Here is a 17,184-nt window from a genome sequence, read left to right on the forward strand (position 1 = left end):
GCTGGTTCAATCGTTTACATTAGAAGAGATCAGAACCAGGTGAACTTTTCGATGATTTACAACAATTACTTACCTTACCGGTCAGGCTAAGGCCGGGGTGGCCTCTACTGTACATAGTAGCCGCCTCCATTCCACTCGGTCCATGGCTGTTTGTCTCCAGTTCCGCACTCTGCGTAGGGTCCGCAGATCGTCCTCCACTTGGTCGACCCACCTAGCTCGCTGCGCTCCACGTCTTCTTGTACCGGTCGGATGACTCTCGAGAACCATTTTAGTCGGGTTGCTATCCGATATCCTGATGACGTGACCCGCCCACCGTAGCCTCCCGATTTTCGCGGTATGTACGATGGTTGGTTCTCTCAGCAGCTGATGCAGCTCGTGGTTCATTCGCCTTCTCCAAGTCCCGTCTTCCATCTGCACTCCGCCGTAGATGGTACGCAACACCTTCCGTTCGAAAACTCCAAGGGCGCGTTGGTCCTCTGCACGTAGGGTCCATGTTTCGTGCCCATAGAGGACGACCGGTCTAATCAACGTTTTGTAGATGGTTAACTTCGTGTTACGGCGAACTTTATTCGATCGTAAAGTTCTGCGGAGTCCAAAGTAGGCATTGTTGGGGGATCGCGGTTCGTGGGTTGAGTTTTTACCTTTTAACAATCCTACGCTGTGTTGTTGAATTTTTTGTGTTTTCGCGAGACACTTTCTTTCCTAATTCCACGGAATTCCTCCTAGTATTTGTCCACCAGAATCCTTCCACTCCTTGCACTTCCCAATCTTCCTTTTTCTTCCACCAGAATAATTCCACTGTCCACACAATTTATATTGAAATTAAACCGAAACTTTATTCTTCGTAAAAAATAACTACAATCTTTATTGGCTTAGGAAAACTCGCGCGCGTGCACTAATCGTGTTTATTGCATGGATATCGTTTTAATACTGACTAGGATGTTTCCAGTTTGTGCTGTCCGAGTCTCATCACTTGGTGTTTTTTGTGTAGTGATTCGTGTTTAGTTTTACAATAGTGTATGTGTTTTGTGAGTGTCTCTTATGGGTATTTAATTATAACAGTTGGAAACTAGGGTGGACTGTTTGAAGGTTTTGCATGTTAGCTTTAAGTTACTCTTAAGTTTGAATTCAATACTAACTTTAAGTTCTAATTCAGTACTAACAACTAACATTCCGGCCCCCTTGAAACTTGTTTCAACTACTACCTACTAACATCTCAAATTATTAACACTACTAATTCATTACTAATCTTCTGTGTCATCCTTGTCTGCATCGTTGGGTAGAGGGCAGATTCGATTGACTGGACGCTTGTATGTCCCCTAAGATGTCCGAATCGTTACTACCCGGACGGTTCCATCAGCGCCAGGATGGACCTCGATGATCCTCGCCAAGGGCCATTGAAGCGGCGGCATGTTATCCTCTCGGAGTACTACGATGCTACCGATGCGAATGGGGCTTGGTTGGAGATTCTTGGTTGATTGTTGAAGCCCAGTAAGGTACTCTCGACTCCAGCGTTGCCAGTACCTTTGGAACATCTGCTGCCGTTGCTGATAGTGGGTTAGGCGGTTTGAGGGTATGGCTGTAAAATCGGGGTCGGGGAGTGCCTTCATGGAAGTCCCGATCAAAAAATGGGCTGGGGTGAGGGCATCGATATCCAATGGGTCATCGGACAATGGGGCTAGAGGTCTTGAATTGAGGGTGGCTGAGATTTGCACGAGCAGTGTGCAGAAATTATCGTACGTGAGCTGGTGGGATCCGACTTCCTTCTTCAGGGCAGTCTTGGCAGAGCGCACTGCGGCTTCCCATAGACCTCCGAAATTGGGAGCTCGTGGAGGAATGAAGTGCCACGATATTCCTTGTTGTGACAACTCGGATCCTATTTCTTGCTGACTGCATTTACTGTTCAGCGTTTTATACAGCTCATACATCTCATGCTTGGCACCTTGAAAATTCGTGGCATTATCGCAATGAATTTCGCTTGGGATTCCGTGGTGCCCAATGAATCTGCGAAGCGCCGAAATGAAGCCAGACGAAGAGAGGTCAAGAGCGAGCTCTAGATGTATAGCTTTCGTCGTGAAACAGACGAAAACTGCGATGTACACCTTCGGTGGGGCTCCTCGTCGGTGAGACGGTTTCAAATAGAAGGGCCCGCAGTAGTCGACGCCGGTTATTAGAAAAGGTCGAGCGGGGCGGACTCGGGCGGACGGAAGTTGTCCCATGGGTTGCTGAATCGGCTTCGGGTTGAACCGAAAGCATCTATGACACTTTCGAAGAACGGATGTCACAGCTCTTTTCCCATGGATTGGCCAGAACTCCTGCCTCAATACAGCGAGCGTGGCCTGATGCCCTCCATGGTGAATTTGCTGATGATGATGCTCAACTAGCATGCGGGTCAATGCATGCGCTTGTGGAAGAACCGCAGGATGTCGTGTTGAGTACGCTTCAAGCGAGTGACGAAGACGACCACCTACTCGAATGATGCCATCCTTGTCCAGAAATGGTCGAAGAAGTTTCAACGGCGATTTGGTAGGGACTTGATAGCACTTCTTCAACGATTTTATTTCTTCGGAGAAACATTCCTCCTGGGCTAATCGCACTAATAACATTTTAGCGACGTTGATCTCCTGGGCAGTCAGAAATACCTGAACGTTACGCTGGTTCGATGGCCGGCAGTTGGCTGCAAATCGTAAGCAGCGAGCAACCACTCTGACTAGCGGAAGTAGTGACGATCGAAGCGAGAATACAAAGTTCGGCTCTCCAGCTACTGCATTTGCTTGCACCACGATACGGCGTTCCATATCTACACCTTTCGGAATGGGTTCGGGAGATTCGTTCAGCCATTTGGATGGTGTCTCCTTTAACCATGAAGGTCCACTTTTCCAGAGGTCGCTGCTCAGGAAATCCTCAACAGGTACTCCTCGGGATACTAAATCAGCGGGGTTTTCTTTACCCGCCACGTGCTGCCAAGGATGTCCATGAGTTGCACTCTGAATGGTGGAAACGCGGTTTGCAACGAACGTTTGCCACGTGTTTGGTGGAGATTTCAACCAGTCTAAGAAGACTGTGGAGTCCGACCAGAAGAATGACCGTACGCCATCCATAGATAGGGCTTTGACGACTGTCTGGTAGAGACGTGCAGCCTCTCTTGCTGCACACAACTCCAATCGGGGAATTGTCAAGCGCTTTTGTGGTGCGACTCGAGATTTCGACGATAGAAGTTCGATTCGTATGTTCCCTTGTTGATCAGCAGAGCGAACGTATATACAAGCTCCATACGCTCGGTCCGAAGCGTCAGCGAAGCAGTGAAGCTGTACGTCGACGTATTTCGTCACGAAGGCGAATCTAGGGATGCTGAATTCAGCCAGCTTTGATAACTGGCGATAAAACTCCTTCCATTTCTGCTCCAATTGTTCCGGGACTGGGGCGTCCCATCCGGTTTTCAGCAGCGACAGCTCCTGCATAATGATTTTTGCTGTCACCACTATTGGTGATATTATTCCGAGAAGGTCGAATAGTCGTGCGATTGCTGATAAAATGCTCCTTTTGGTCCAATCACCTTCACCTTCTTCAATATTGAACAGGAATCGCAGCTGGTCCGCTCTCGGTTCCCACGTAATACCTAATGTTTTGATCCTTTCTTCGGGACTCAGTTCAAAAGTTACCGATAGGCTAGTTCCTAACAGGTTCTCAGGAATACCAGCCAAAACTTCCGACCGGTTTGAACACCATTTCCGTATTGGAAAACCTCCTTTGGCCATCAATGCCGATAGTTGTTCCCGTTGAGCGATTGCTTCGGCAACGCTTGCAGCCCCTCCGATGTAATCGTCAATGTAAATGTCCTCTTCCAATGCTGACCTAGCGGGAGATCCGACCGTTCCTTCGTCCATCGCAAGCTGTTTCAAGGCCCGCGTCGCCAGAAATGACGAGGGTTTTAATCCGAAGGTGACTGTAAGCAACTCGTAAACCTCGATCGGGCTGTCCTTCGAGAAACGGAAGAATATCCTGAGGCGAAGAGGATCCTTTGGGTCATGATACACTTGCCTGTACATTTTTTCCACATCTCCCACAAGCGCCACTTCATGCTTGCGGAAACGTATGAGGAGGTTGAGAAGATCGTCCTGAATAACCGGTCCCTTCAACAAGACGTCGTTGAGGGAGTAGCCACTGTCTGTCCGCGCTGATGCATCGAATACGACGCGAACCTTGGTAGTTGTGCTCGCTTCCTTCAGTACCGCGTGGTGCGGTAAATAGAAAATTTTTCGATGAGCCGTTCCGTTGGAATCTACGCGCAGTTCGTCCTCCGTAATTCTGCGCATATGTCCCATCTCTAAGTACTCCTTCATAAAGGCATGATACTGCTCCTCCAAGTTCGGGTTCGTCCTCAATCGGTTCTCCAAATTTTTATACCGGTTCAATGCCATCTTCCTAGAATCACCCAGCATTATAAAGTAGTTGGGATGTTTCGGTAGTTGAACCACATATCGTCCATCCTCGTCCCTTGAATGCGTACGCTTGAAGTCTTCCTCGCAGTCCTGCTCTTCCTTAGACCAGGCTGGTTGGTCATCGCAGCTATCCACCTTCCAAAACCTTTCCAGAAGCTCCTCTAGATTTCCGGAGGTAGTCACTGTACAGCATCGAACCGATCTCCTTTGCTGCAGACTCGAATCTCTGCCGGATACAATCCACCCGAAAACGGAATCCACGAGTATTGGTAGTTCGGGACCCAAAACGACTCGTTTCATCTCCCTCTCGTAGAGGAACCTGAAGAAATGATCAGCCCCCAGCAGCAAATCGATGCGTCCGCTGATATTGAATTGAGGATCCGCCAGCGGAAGGTCATTTGGAATCTTCCAATGCGAAATTGGAACCGTTACCGATGGTAGCTCAGAAGTCACTCGCTGCAGAACAAGGAAATCCAATCCAACCGAGAATTCGTTGACTCTGGAACTAATCGTTGCACTGACCGCGTGTTTCGCCGTTGATTCCGATTGACCAACACCATTTATAGGAACGCATATCGACCGCCGCCTAAGTTTCAGCATTTGGCACAGTCGCTCGCTCATCACGTTGACCTGAGACCCGCTATCCAGCAACGCTCGAGCCAACTGCTTACCACCACTCACATCCCGTATCGTCACAACCACCGTAGAAAGAAATACGCTCGAACCCAAACTACCCTGCTTAGTTCCCACACTATACGCTCCTCTAGACGGTCCTGCTGCTGCCTCGCTTTGATCTTCTTCCGTTATTTCCGCCGCAACGTGCGACCTCGCTACGTCGCTCCTTTTCCTCGACCCATTCGCTGGACCGTTGCCTTCGGAGGTGTTGTTATCGCTGCTTCCGCTACTAGGTTGGAATCCCGGATGTATGAGAGAGTTGTGCTTTTTCCCGCATGTCTTACAACTGAACTTGGAGTTGCAGTCACGCACCCAGTGACCGGACTTGAAGCAGTTGCTGCATAACCGTTTGCTGTTGACGAAGTCCAGTTTCTCTTTCAGTCCAAAATTCTGGAATTTGGCACACCGTACCAGATAATGTTGCTCGCCGCAACACTGACACATGGGATCACTCCTTCCGTTCTCCATGGACGCATGTACCGCCAACCGCTCTCGCTTAATGGGCGCCTTCGGTTGAATACCACTGACCTTGCTGCTGTTGGACTGCACCGCATCCAACACTCTTGTTCGCTTCTCCAAGAAATCTACCAACGTTGTAAACGTTGGATCCCTTAATGATGCTGCGTGATCCTCCCACAGTTGAAGAGTGTGCGTGTCCAGCTTCGAGCACATCCAATGGACTATCATCGCCCCCCAGTGTTCCGTCTTCTCGCCAAGCTGCTTCAAAATCTTCAGTCGCTGATCGAATTCGTCCACCAGTCCATGTATCCGCACCGCAGATTCCCTGTCAATCCGCGGGAATTCCATGAGCGCCTGAAGATGACGCTTCTTCAGCAGGTACTCATTCGAGTAGCGCTTTGATATGGTATTCCATGCTATGGCGTAGTTGTCGTTGGTGATCGTGAGAGACTCGATCAGCTTCGCTGCCTCCCCCTTCAGAGCAGATTTCAGATAGTGAAATTTCTGCACGTCTCCGAGTTCATGGGATTCGTGAATGAGCGAAACGAATGTCGACTTGAAGGAAAGCCATCCTTTATAGTCTCCGTCAAACTGTGGCAACGAGATTTGAGGAAGACGAACCCCTGTATGCATTCCCAACGCGCTGTTGTTACGCATCGAGTTGTCCAAGTTTGGTACCTCTGGGACCGGTGTCAATTTCTCCAGTAACGCAGCCCTAATCTCGTAGTACTGATTTTCGAATACTGCGTACGCATTATTCGTATCCTGCTCAAGCTCACCCTCGTTATCCAACTCGCAAATTTCTTCTTGCAGCTCGTTGAATTCTTCCCAAGATACCTCTAACTTGTCCAGCCTTGACTGAACGTGCCCATACTGTGTGTCCGGATTATAACCCTCCAGAAACTGCATATGCCGACGCAGAGCCGCAAAAAAGCGCTCGCGTTTCTTGATTTTGTCCTTAATTCCCCCAGCCATACCCACACTATCAGATCCGCAATACGTGAATCAAGCAACGCACCGAGAATGATAAAATAAAAGAGACCCAGGAAGTACCGCCGGCGATGATAGAAAGTCAATGGACAGTCACTCACCTGTGACCTGTCCAAAACAGGCCTTGTAAAATTAATCAAATCGCCAAAAATCCGGCCCCCGTGACCAAATCGTCGTCTTTGGTACTCAGCAATATCAATTGGTCCTTCGTTGCTTCAGTTGATCGGATAAAAGAAAGAAAAATCTTACGCAGTATCTCCCAGTCGGTTTAGAAATGTTGGACAGCTACTAACCTGTAGCCTGTCTACAACAGGCCTTGAATTAAATTCAAATTTTCGCCTCTCACCGCCAAAAGAAAAACGTTCAATGTGCATGCAGATGTGCAGCACTAAACGCACCCCGATACCGTCCAATCGTTCCAAAATGTTTAGATATCGCTTACCGCCTCGCCCGTGTCCAAACCTTTCTCGTCGCGTCTGTGGTTGTCTGCTGCTTGATGTTGTTGTTTACAGCCTTCCAAGCACTACCGTGGCCGATCCCGATGCAATCGATTCCTCGCAGATATTCGGAGATTGTTTATAACCGATTCCGATTCACCAATACATAGAAGGGCAAAAAGAACCAAATAGCACCAACCAGAGATATGTAATTTATTGGACAGGCACTCACCTGAGGCCTGTCGTCAATAGGCCTTGTATGCAGAAAAACAACCAGCAAACAGCTTTACACGGTATTGGTACAAGCGAGTATACCGATCCTTGACGATCGTGATCCGACTGCTCACGTGTTGACACACCAATGTGAGCCGAGTTGCATTGACCAGCCAGGTCACCGACGATATGCCCAGCGCAGCCTCCCAGTTGCTAATAGCCGATCCACAGATTTCGTCCGGCGACCGTTTTCACCGTCCGTCGAATCAGGCGTTGAATAAATATGCACTACGTCGTTCCCGTATCTCACAGAAAAGGAGAAAAATAGATCCAAGTAGCACCGTACGAAAACAGTTTACAGTATTAGGACCACCACTCACCTGTGGCCTAATTCAATTAGGCCTTGTATAAAAAATGTAAACACGCCTGTCCGTATTGGTAATCCGAACGAGCACGTGCTATCACCGAATCCAGCCGATGTCGATATAAACAGATCCAGCAGAGTAGCTATATCATTCGACCGTTTCGATTGACAATAGCGCCGCACGCAAGCCAACGACCATCCAGTGCACACCGACCAAATGATAGCTACGCTTTCTCCTGTACGTTGTGATTCCCCAGCCTCGCAGATAGAACACTTCACAGAACGTAGATCGCGCACCTCACAGGAAGGGAGAGAAAAAATCCCAGTAGCACCGTACAAATAGATTGGAGCAATAGGAATGCCACTCACCTGTGGCCTAATTCAATTAGGCCTTGTATTCTTAATATTGCCCAATGCAGCGCCGCGGGGTGTAGAATCAATCAAGCGACTCAATGTATTGCAGCTTTTTACACCGTTAACAAAACCAAAAGAATCCGTTGCGTGTTATTTGCGCGGAATAGTTGGGTACGCGAGTGATGAAATATTTCGCCGTTCTTCTTCACTGCACTTTTCCAAAGTTTGGATTCGAGAAGTCCAAAGTCCACAGTCCCAAGAACAATACCACAATGGCCCAATTGTCTTCCCCAAAGACCTTCCAAACTCAACCGCCGATCCTGGTCACGGCACCAAAATGTTGGGGGATCGCGGTTCGTGGGTTGAGTTTTTACCTTTTAACAATCCTACGCTGTGTTGTTGAATTTTTTGTGTTTTCGCGAGACACTTTCTTTCCTAATTCCACGGAATTCCTCCTAGTATTTGTCCACCAGAATCCTTCCACTCCTTGCACTTCCCAATCTTCCTTTTTCTTCCACCAGAATAATTCCACTGTCCACACAATTTATATTGAAATTAAACCGAAACTTTATTCTTCGTAAAAAATAACTACAATCTTTATTGGCTTAGGAAAACTCGCGCGCGTGCACTAATCGTGTTTATTGCATGGATATCGTTTTAATACTGACTAGGATGTTTCCAGTTTGTGCTGTCCGAGTCTCATCACTTGGTGTTTTTTGTGTAGTGATTCGTGTTTAGTTTTACAATAGTGTATGTGTTTTGTGAGTGTCTCTTATGGGTATTTAATTATAACAGTTGGAAACTAGGGTGGACTGTTTGAAGGTTTTGCATGTTAGCTTTAAGTTACTCTTAAGTTTGAATTCAATACTAACTTTAAGTTCTAATTCAGTACTAACAACTAACAGGCATGATTTCCTGCCACAATGCGCCTCTGAATTTCTCTGCTGGTGTCGTTGTCGTCGGTCACCAGTGAGCCCAAGTACACGAATTCTTCAACCGCCTCGATTTCATCACCGTCGATATGAATTCGGGATGGCGGGCGCGATGATTTCTCCCTGGAGCCCTTTGCCATTATGGGGCTGTCCATAAACCACGTGGTCACGGGAGGGGGGGGGGGTGTTCGGCCAATGACCATTTTGTATGGACGAATAAAAAAATTTGTATGAACAAATGACCACGCGGGGGGGGGGGGGGGGGGTGTTTGAAAAGTCCCAAAAAATGACCACGTGGTTTATGGACAGCCCCTATGTACTTTGTCTTCGACACATTAATGATTAATCCGATTCGCCTGGCTTCACTCTTTAGTCGGATGTACGTTTCCGCCATCGTCTCAAATTTACGAGCAATAATATCAATATCATCGGCGAAACCGAGCAGCTGAACGGGCTTCGTGAACATCGTCCCACTCGTGTTTATCCCCGCTCTTCTTATAACACCCTCCAAAGCAATGTTGAACAGCAAGCACGAAAGACCATTACCTTGCCGTAACCCTCTGCGAGATTCGAAGGGACTCGAGAGTGTCCCTGATACTCGAACTACGCACATCACTCGATCCATCGTCGCCTTGATCAACCGTACCAGTTTATCCGGGAATCCGTATTCGTGCATAATCTGCCATAGCTAGTCTCGATCGATTGTATCATACGCCGATTTGAAATCGATGAACAAGTGATGTGTGGGCACGTTGTATTCGCGGCATTTTTGTAACACCTGGCGGATGGCGAACATCTGGTCCGTTGTAGCGCGTTCACCCATAAATCCAGCCTGATATTGCCCTACGAACTCTCTTGCAATCGGTGATAGTCGGCGGCATAAAATTTGAGAGAGTATCTTGTAGACAGCGCTCAGTAGTGTGATCGCGCGGTAGTTCCCGCAATCCAACTTGTCGCCCTTTTTGTAGATGGGACACACGATACCTTCCATCCATTCCTCCGGTAAAACTTCCTCCTCCCAAATCTTGGTAATGACCCAGTGTAGTGCTCTCACCAGTGCTTCTCCACCGTATTTTAGAAGCTAGCTCGGTAGTTGATCTTCTCCAGCGGCTTTGTTGTTTTTCAACCGGCCAACCTCCTCCTCAATCTCTTGAAGGTCAGGGGTCGGAAGTCTTTCGTCCTGTGCACATACTCCTAGATCTGTTACCACGCCACCTTCGGTACTTGCAACGTCGCCATTGAGGTGCTCATCGTAATGCTGCCGCCACCTCTCGACCACCTCACGCTCGCTCGTGAGAATATTCCCGTGATTATCTCGGCACATGTCGGCTTGTGGCACAAAGCCTCTGCGCGAGCGGTTCAGCTTCTCGTAGAACTTTCGTGTTTCCTTAGCGCGGTACAGCTCTTCCATCGCTTCGCGATCTCGTTCTTCCTGCTGGCGCTTCTTCATCCGGAAGACTGAGTTCTGCCTGTTCCGCGCCTGTTTGTAACGTGCCTCATTCGCTCTCGTACGGTGTTGGAGTATTCTCGCCCATGCTGCATTCTTCTCGTTTTTCAACTGTTCTTATTCGCCGTCGTACCAGTCGTTTCTGATTTACAACACGTTATTACTAATTCAGTAATAAGAACTGCCTTTGTCCAATATAATTTTGAAAAGCTCAGAGTTATTTTTGGATTTCTGATACTTTATAACTTTTACTTTGGGTGAACATATTACGAAGCCACCCCGTTTCAGGAGAACACATCTGAAGAATCTAATAATTGTTTTTGACCGAAAAGATGGTTGATGTCAATTCCCTGTCTCTAAAACATCCACAAACTTCCTCGTAACTCCCTGAACTCTCCTGAAAGCCTCTGAGCATCTCTTTAACTTCTTTGAACCGCCCTTCAGAATCACCTTGCCTGCCTCTTAACTTCGACAAACCCCTCTTGCACTTATTTGACGCCCTCTCTTCCCTTCCTTGCACTCCTTACTCTTACTCATATCCATTAACACCCCTAGCTGTCACTCCCATCTGAAATCCCTCTGACACACCTCTGGAATTACAGTAAATTTCTTCAGAAACCATCTTAAAACACCTTAGACCTTTTTTAACCCTTTGTTTCCTTGAAACCACACATGAGTAACTTTCGCTGAGGTAGCTGTTTACACCTTGTCGTTCAGAATACTTCATGTCGTGATTATCTGAAATCCTCACCAGAAAGTAAATCAAAATGCTTTTGATTGCTCGATTCCATGCTTGAAATGTTTCGAAACACCTCTTGAATCCCTGTGATGCTAAGACACCTTACACAGCGCCCTGAAACTCCTCTGAAACCTCATGAAACACCCTGGCGTACCCTGTTGATATACAATTGCATACCTGTTGTTTTCGTGCATGGCTGGCGAAAAGCAAAAAAAGCTGAAAAATATTGAGCTATTGAAATTAAATTAAATATTTAAAAACATAACTATTTGAATTTGCGTAGGATTTCTCCGCAAAAAAACATAGAAAAACACGTTATGCTTTACTATGTTTACCGAGCACCTAGTTATAATACTAAATTAACTCTCAGCCAATTACATCAATGCGATCGCATATTTCAGAGTATTGCTTGAGGTTTCATTACCCTTGGCATTAGAACAAAGCGCTAATACCAGGAATTTAACTCAGCAAGCATTTCCGGAATTCCCTTGCAATCAGGCATCACAACAAATTCCAACAGTTTCAAACGCAATGTGTGGAATAGCAAGCAATCCGACAAAGCGGGTACAAAGGTTGACATAAATCTGCCCCCCGCAAATCAGTAGTGAGTGTTTGATATCCGAGAGACAGGGTCGGGCGGTTGAGCCGCTCAGCCGACCGCTTATCTCCTGTATGCTACTAATAGTCGGCTTTTGTTGTGTCCTTGTTCGGCTACGTGCATCAACCAACACAGCTGTGTTACCATTGCATTGCGTTGCCAGGCCCATGTAAATCCTGTGTTTTATGCATGAATGGCCTCTTCTGTGGTGCTTGCGGTGCGATTTGCTGACGTTGATGGTGTTTTGCACCACAAATCACCTTCGGCTTAAAACACAAATTAATGCGAAATAGGTGGCGGAAATAGTAAGGACTCACTTTATTCTGGTGATCAATGCAAAACTGTGATAACTGTGAGAACTGGGTCAATCCTGAATAAAATTTTAAACTGTTCCAACAATATTACATTCAAAAACGTACTCTTACTAGTTGAAATCATGCCCAGCAACCAGAAACTTCTACGAAAAGCCAAATCCTCTTCCATTTATCCCAGCCAGTGTCAAAAGCCAATTCAAAGCCAATGACGAGTTCACTAATTCTACCGCAATCCATCCTAATTTGTCCTCTGGGGACGTCCCATTCAGTCGATGTTTATTTATATGTAGCTCCTGGCTGATACCTACCTTTGCACCGCACATTTAGGGATAAACGACACGTGAGTTTCGTTAACTTGAGGATTTCGAACGTTGCACCATCACTACCCGCCGTTGTTCCCTCGCCTTATTCATGTTTGATGTTATTGGCACCTTGCCTCGGTCTCTGGAGAATACGATGGGTATTTACGGTGCTGCGTAGTTTGTTGCTCTGCCTGTTACCAACGGTGCCTCCGCTTGGACGATGTCTGTAGGATAAACGGTACTCTTACTAGGGTAAGGTAGGGTAAACTAAACTTCCATCGTTTTCAATCATAAATTGACACATTTGTTAGGCATCCAAAGTGGCATCAGCAACTAAACGATATCTGCTTGATACTTCAGCAGAAATACTCACGAAACTAATGCATGCGATGGTCTTCATATTTGAATAACCCCTAACATGGATAGCGTAGGCACCAACAACCATGCGTCTCCATGTGTTTCTCAAACTCCTTGGAAACACTTGGCTGGTAATAAAAACACCAGAAAACCTTAACTGCAAGCTAAAAAACCAGAAGTTGCCAACTGTCATTGGAAAATCAAAATATTTTCCTTGGGTTGCCTGGCTTTGGCTTGTGTTTTAAAGAAAAATATCTTGAAATCAATCACCTACAGTAATGATCCGATCACAATCACGAATGATTTTAAGAGTTAGACCATTTTAGGCATTTTGGACTTTGTTCCCCTAAGCGGAGTTGGGGCCCCTTGGGGGACTTGATTGTATCGTGCTTTCACGAAGACATTGATAGACACGGGTATCAGATTACTCAGCGTATAATTTTCATGGTCAAAGCAGTGAAAACGGGGTACTGTAAATTGAGGGGAAGTCGATCACTTTTAAAATATCCTATTTAAGGTACTGTCCATAAATTACGTAAGGATTTTTGGGGGAGGGTGTTTCGGAAATCTTACGTGCCATACAAAAATATTTTGGTTTTCATACAAAAAAAAAATACAAGAGGGGGTGTCGAAAATTTTCTTACGTAATAAATGGACAGCCCCTTAATAAAATCATGTTAAGTGCTCTTTTGCCAATATCAGTTTCGAAAGAATCGTTTTTGTTCTTATGTGAACCAGGTGGAGGTCTCTCCATCGCAACAGCTAGCGGTCGTGTGAGGGGCATGTGACAAAGTCAAACACGCTTAAAATTAAAATAGTTTGGGTAGTGGCTACTAGCTCAGATCAATCTTTAGTATAAAAGAACAGCAACGGTCAATCTTTGCAGACTTATACAAAATGAAACAAAAAAGTGGCTTTCCCGGGTAGAGGTGAAGTAGGGTGCCTGTACCAATTATGGCACTACCTAAGGAAAACTATTTGTACAAAAATAACGAGAAGGCCAACGAATGTCACCAATATGTTGAAAGAGAGTTTAGTTTTCATACTTTACAGGAAAAATATAAAAACGGAGCCAAAACTACTTTTAGTATTTATTACAGCGTGTGCCAATGATAGGAACCCTGTACCAGTTATGGCTACATTTTTTAATTTCGGTTCCTTTTCGCACTATTTGCATGCATTTCTTATGGGATTTGCCATAATTGGTACACTATGGCGAAAAAGGGTGCAAGGAAGCCGAAATTTTAAGGAAAATAATTTATTTCTACCATAATTTAAGCAAAATGTGGACTTTAAATGAGTGCAACTATCTTTTGTGAACGTGATCTGTTATTCACATTTTTTTATTGTTGATATATACCATTAAAGGGTAAAAATCAACTATGGTGAATAATTGGTACTATAGCCATAATTGGTACACTTACCCTACTGACGATCAGAACATTATATTGATTTGATTGATATAAGAGATAAAACTACTGAAAATAATATCTGAACAATGTTCCTGGAACATCTGAACAATATCAAAATTTGATATTCTAAGATCAAACGAAGAGTTCGCTGCTATTGGTTAGATCTTACCAGAGCTAAACATGATATGATGATGATGTTCCAGTAGTAAATTTAAGACATTATTTTTAGTTCTAAACCAGTATTACTTTTTGATCTCCATTTTAAAAATATGCAATTATTGAGATGTTTTCCTCTACTTGGTGGCCAAGAACCTTACTTTCGTAAGAGCAATTTCTATCTAGGAAACCTTGTCAACCCGGTGTTTGCTACTTTCATCTGGGGCAGCTCAGACATTTACTTGAAAGGCTCTAGTTTGATGGAGTACTTAAATAGTACAGATTTTAGATTACTTAACATAGGAAACCGCCAAAATTTCATGGTATCCTCCAGTGAGGAAGTGTTAGACATAACGCTTTTCTCTAGTAGAATTAGTCGCGAGCTGACCAATTGGCATTTGTCAGATGAAGAATCTTCATCTGACCATCGCTTCTCTTTACGGATATGGTTGCGGCCAAATTTCATGGATACTCCTCATCCATTGACACTCCAAGTGATTTACACTCCCGTTCAAAAGTTTGGGGTCACCCCCTCAAAAACATGTCATTTTTTTAGGCCCATATCTTCGCCAATTTCAAAACCCTAGGTTTTATTCAAAAGATAATTAGTCAAAGAAACTTTGAACATGATTTAAAGGAAACTTCTTCAAAAAATTTTGTATGTTAACTTAACCCAAAGTTGCCAAATTTTCTAAAAAATGAATATAAACTTACGGCAGTGTCGCTGGATCGACCAAATTTTAAGATGAGAGCGGTAATATGACCCATTTTCTATTAGCTTTCAACTGCTTTTTACAGAACTTAGCTAAAAAATCTAGAAAAAAAAAGTTATTAAGTAAATTAATCCTTGATGTCATCGTCCAAAAGTTTGGGGTCACCCCTCAATATGCTGTATCGGCCAAAAGTTTGGGGTCACTATCGTAAAACATTGATTGATTTGTCTTTATTAGAGAGACTTTCAGCCCTTGGCTGGTTATCGTAAAACATGGAAAAGTGATTTGTGGATGTCATAAGCGGTAAAATAACAAAAATCATAACAAAAAACCCAGATTGATCCACCTAGTGGTGACAGTGCCTTTCTCGTCGAATATGTACTTATGATCTTTCCGTCGACGTTAGCCGATCCTGAGAACACTTATACGCTTAATACGATTCATGTAAAATTTGACCTCCTTATGGGAAACAAGAAATGCAGAAAAGGAAAATTTTCCATTCAATATTCATTCGCAATGAGAAGAACGAGGGCTCAACCAACCGCACCCAAATTGTGTACAGTAATTTTAGACACAAAAGGAGATTGGAAAAACTTTATTCGTTCTTGATGCGATCAAATGATATTTTTCCCATAACACGTTGATCCATCCTACTTTATACTAACACCGCATGAATTTGAAATGGTATGATTATATGAGATTGTTTTGGTCACGATTTTGTTCTCTAGCATATATGAAAACTTCGACCATTTCTTCACTTTCAATCTTACCCAACGTTTAATAGGCTATCAAAAAAGCTACGATTTGATTTATCGCAAACATTGGTTTTGTTCACTCTCATGTGCCGCATGCATGGGTTTGGTCCAATTTTACGTTTGACCACATCGGTGAACACCTGAAACTAGGTTGATCAGATTTGTCCCGTTTAAATACGGGACACACTTCGGAAAATTAACAAAAATAAAAATCAATGTCTTAAAACAGAGCTGCATGTTGTAAATAAATGCCCTTTCAGCAAAAAATAACAAATAATTGAGTTAAAAACGTTAACTATGATCCAGTGACGAGTGTTTGAAAATTTTGTTGTCCCGTTAAATACTGGACGTATGGTCAGCCTACCTGGAACATTCCATGACACTACTGGTTGTTTCAAATATTGTCTGTGGCTATTTTTTGTCAACTGTTCATCAGGCTGCCTAAAAGCTGCGAATCACTGAGTTGCATGGGGAGCATTCATTAAGTATGTCACGCTGAAATTAGGAGTTTTCGCTCCTCTCCCCCTTCGTACGGGTTTTTCCTATACTCAATACATTACTTGCGGCTTCGTGGTCGTGCGGCTAGTGTCACCAAGCTTTTAGTCGCATCGTGCTAGGAGCGCGGGTTCGATTCCCGCCGCAGCTGTCAGGAAGAGTTTTCGGCTGTGCCACTGGGCGTTGCATGCTAGTCCGTTGTCTAGTGTCGTGCTTCCTTCAAAGAGCGAATAGCTCACTGGAAGTACTAAACGTGTCCGTGTCTTTTTTACTTGTCTCACTTTAACAACCCCTTCCCCCTTAGGATCGTCATGTACTTAATGGATGACCCCATGCATGATTTTAGTTCACTTGTAAAGCCTGTATCCGCAATAATCAGGACACAGAAATATGGCTGCAACTCTTTAATGGATACATTATAATTCCTCAAATTATGCCTGAGAAGGTCTTAAGAAGTGTTCAACTCACCTGAAAATTTTCTTGAAATCAGTGCAGTACTTTTGTTGTAGCGATGAATCAGTAGAACATGCGCAAATGAATTTTGTATACCATCTAGTCTAGCTTGTCAGCGCTGTAACTTTTGAATTTGGCAAAGGAAATGACTGAAATATTGAACACAAACCGTATATTTCCCTTGCATATGCAAAATTTCAAAACATTCGATGCACTATCAACAATTCTATTGTCGAAATATGGTTTGGTACTAATCATGATTTTAGCCCCTTGGAGAGCAATTGGTAAGTACTTCTTATTGTTTCGATTGTAATGTAAGAAGTACCGTAATCCGGGGTATCATTGATCAGCGGAGTGACATTGATCGGATTGACCCACCTCATGAAATGTTCAAACAAGTATTTTACATTGAATCAGTTTCTACTATGGAATGGTATATCGTAATCTGCTATCATTTAGCTATTAAATGACATGCAATTTATGAAAATTTAATTTCATAAACATTGAATTAAATCGATTTTTCCATAACTGTGTTTCGTAACGCAATGAGATACACTGTCAAACATACATGCTTGGC

The 17,184-nt window shown here is 44.4% G+C and overlaps 2 protein-coding genes across 5 annotated transcripts in view; one reads left to right on the forward strand and one right to left on the reverse strand.

The window, feature by feature from the left end:
• The window catches only part of LOC109401394 (protein madd-4), a 902,383-nt gene that overhangs the window by 396,784 nt on the left and 488,415 nt on the right, over positions 1-17,184 (forward strand). The window lies entirely within an intron of this gene.
• Positions 1,320-6,551, reverse strand: LOC134286373 (uncharacterized). The gene has a single exon (XM_062847983.1). The coding sequence runs from the start codon at positions 6,549-6,551 to the stop codon at positions 1,320-1,322; it is 5,232 nt and encodes a 1,743-aa protein (XP_062703967.1).

Source organism: Aedes albopictus, chromosome 2, assembly GCF_035046485.1.
Source record: "Aedes albopictus strain Foshan chromosome 2, AalbF5, whole genome shotgun sequence".
NCBI lineage: Eukaryota > Metazoa > Arthropoda > Insecta > Diptera > Culicidae > Aedes > Aedes albopictus.

Coding starts and splice junctions, on each gene's coding strand:
- LOC134286373 (XM_062847983.1), bottom strand. CDS start 6,551: ATGGCTGGGGGAATTAAGGACAAAATCAAGAAACGCGAGCGCTTTTTT.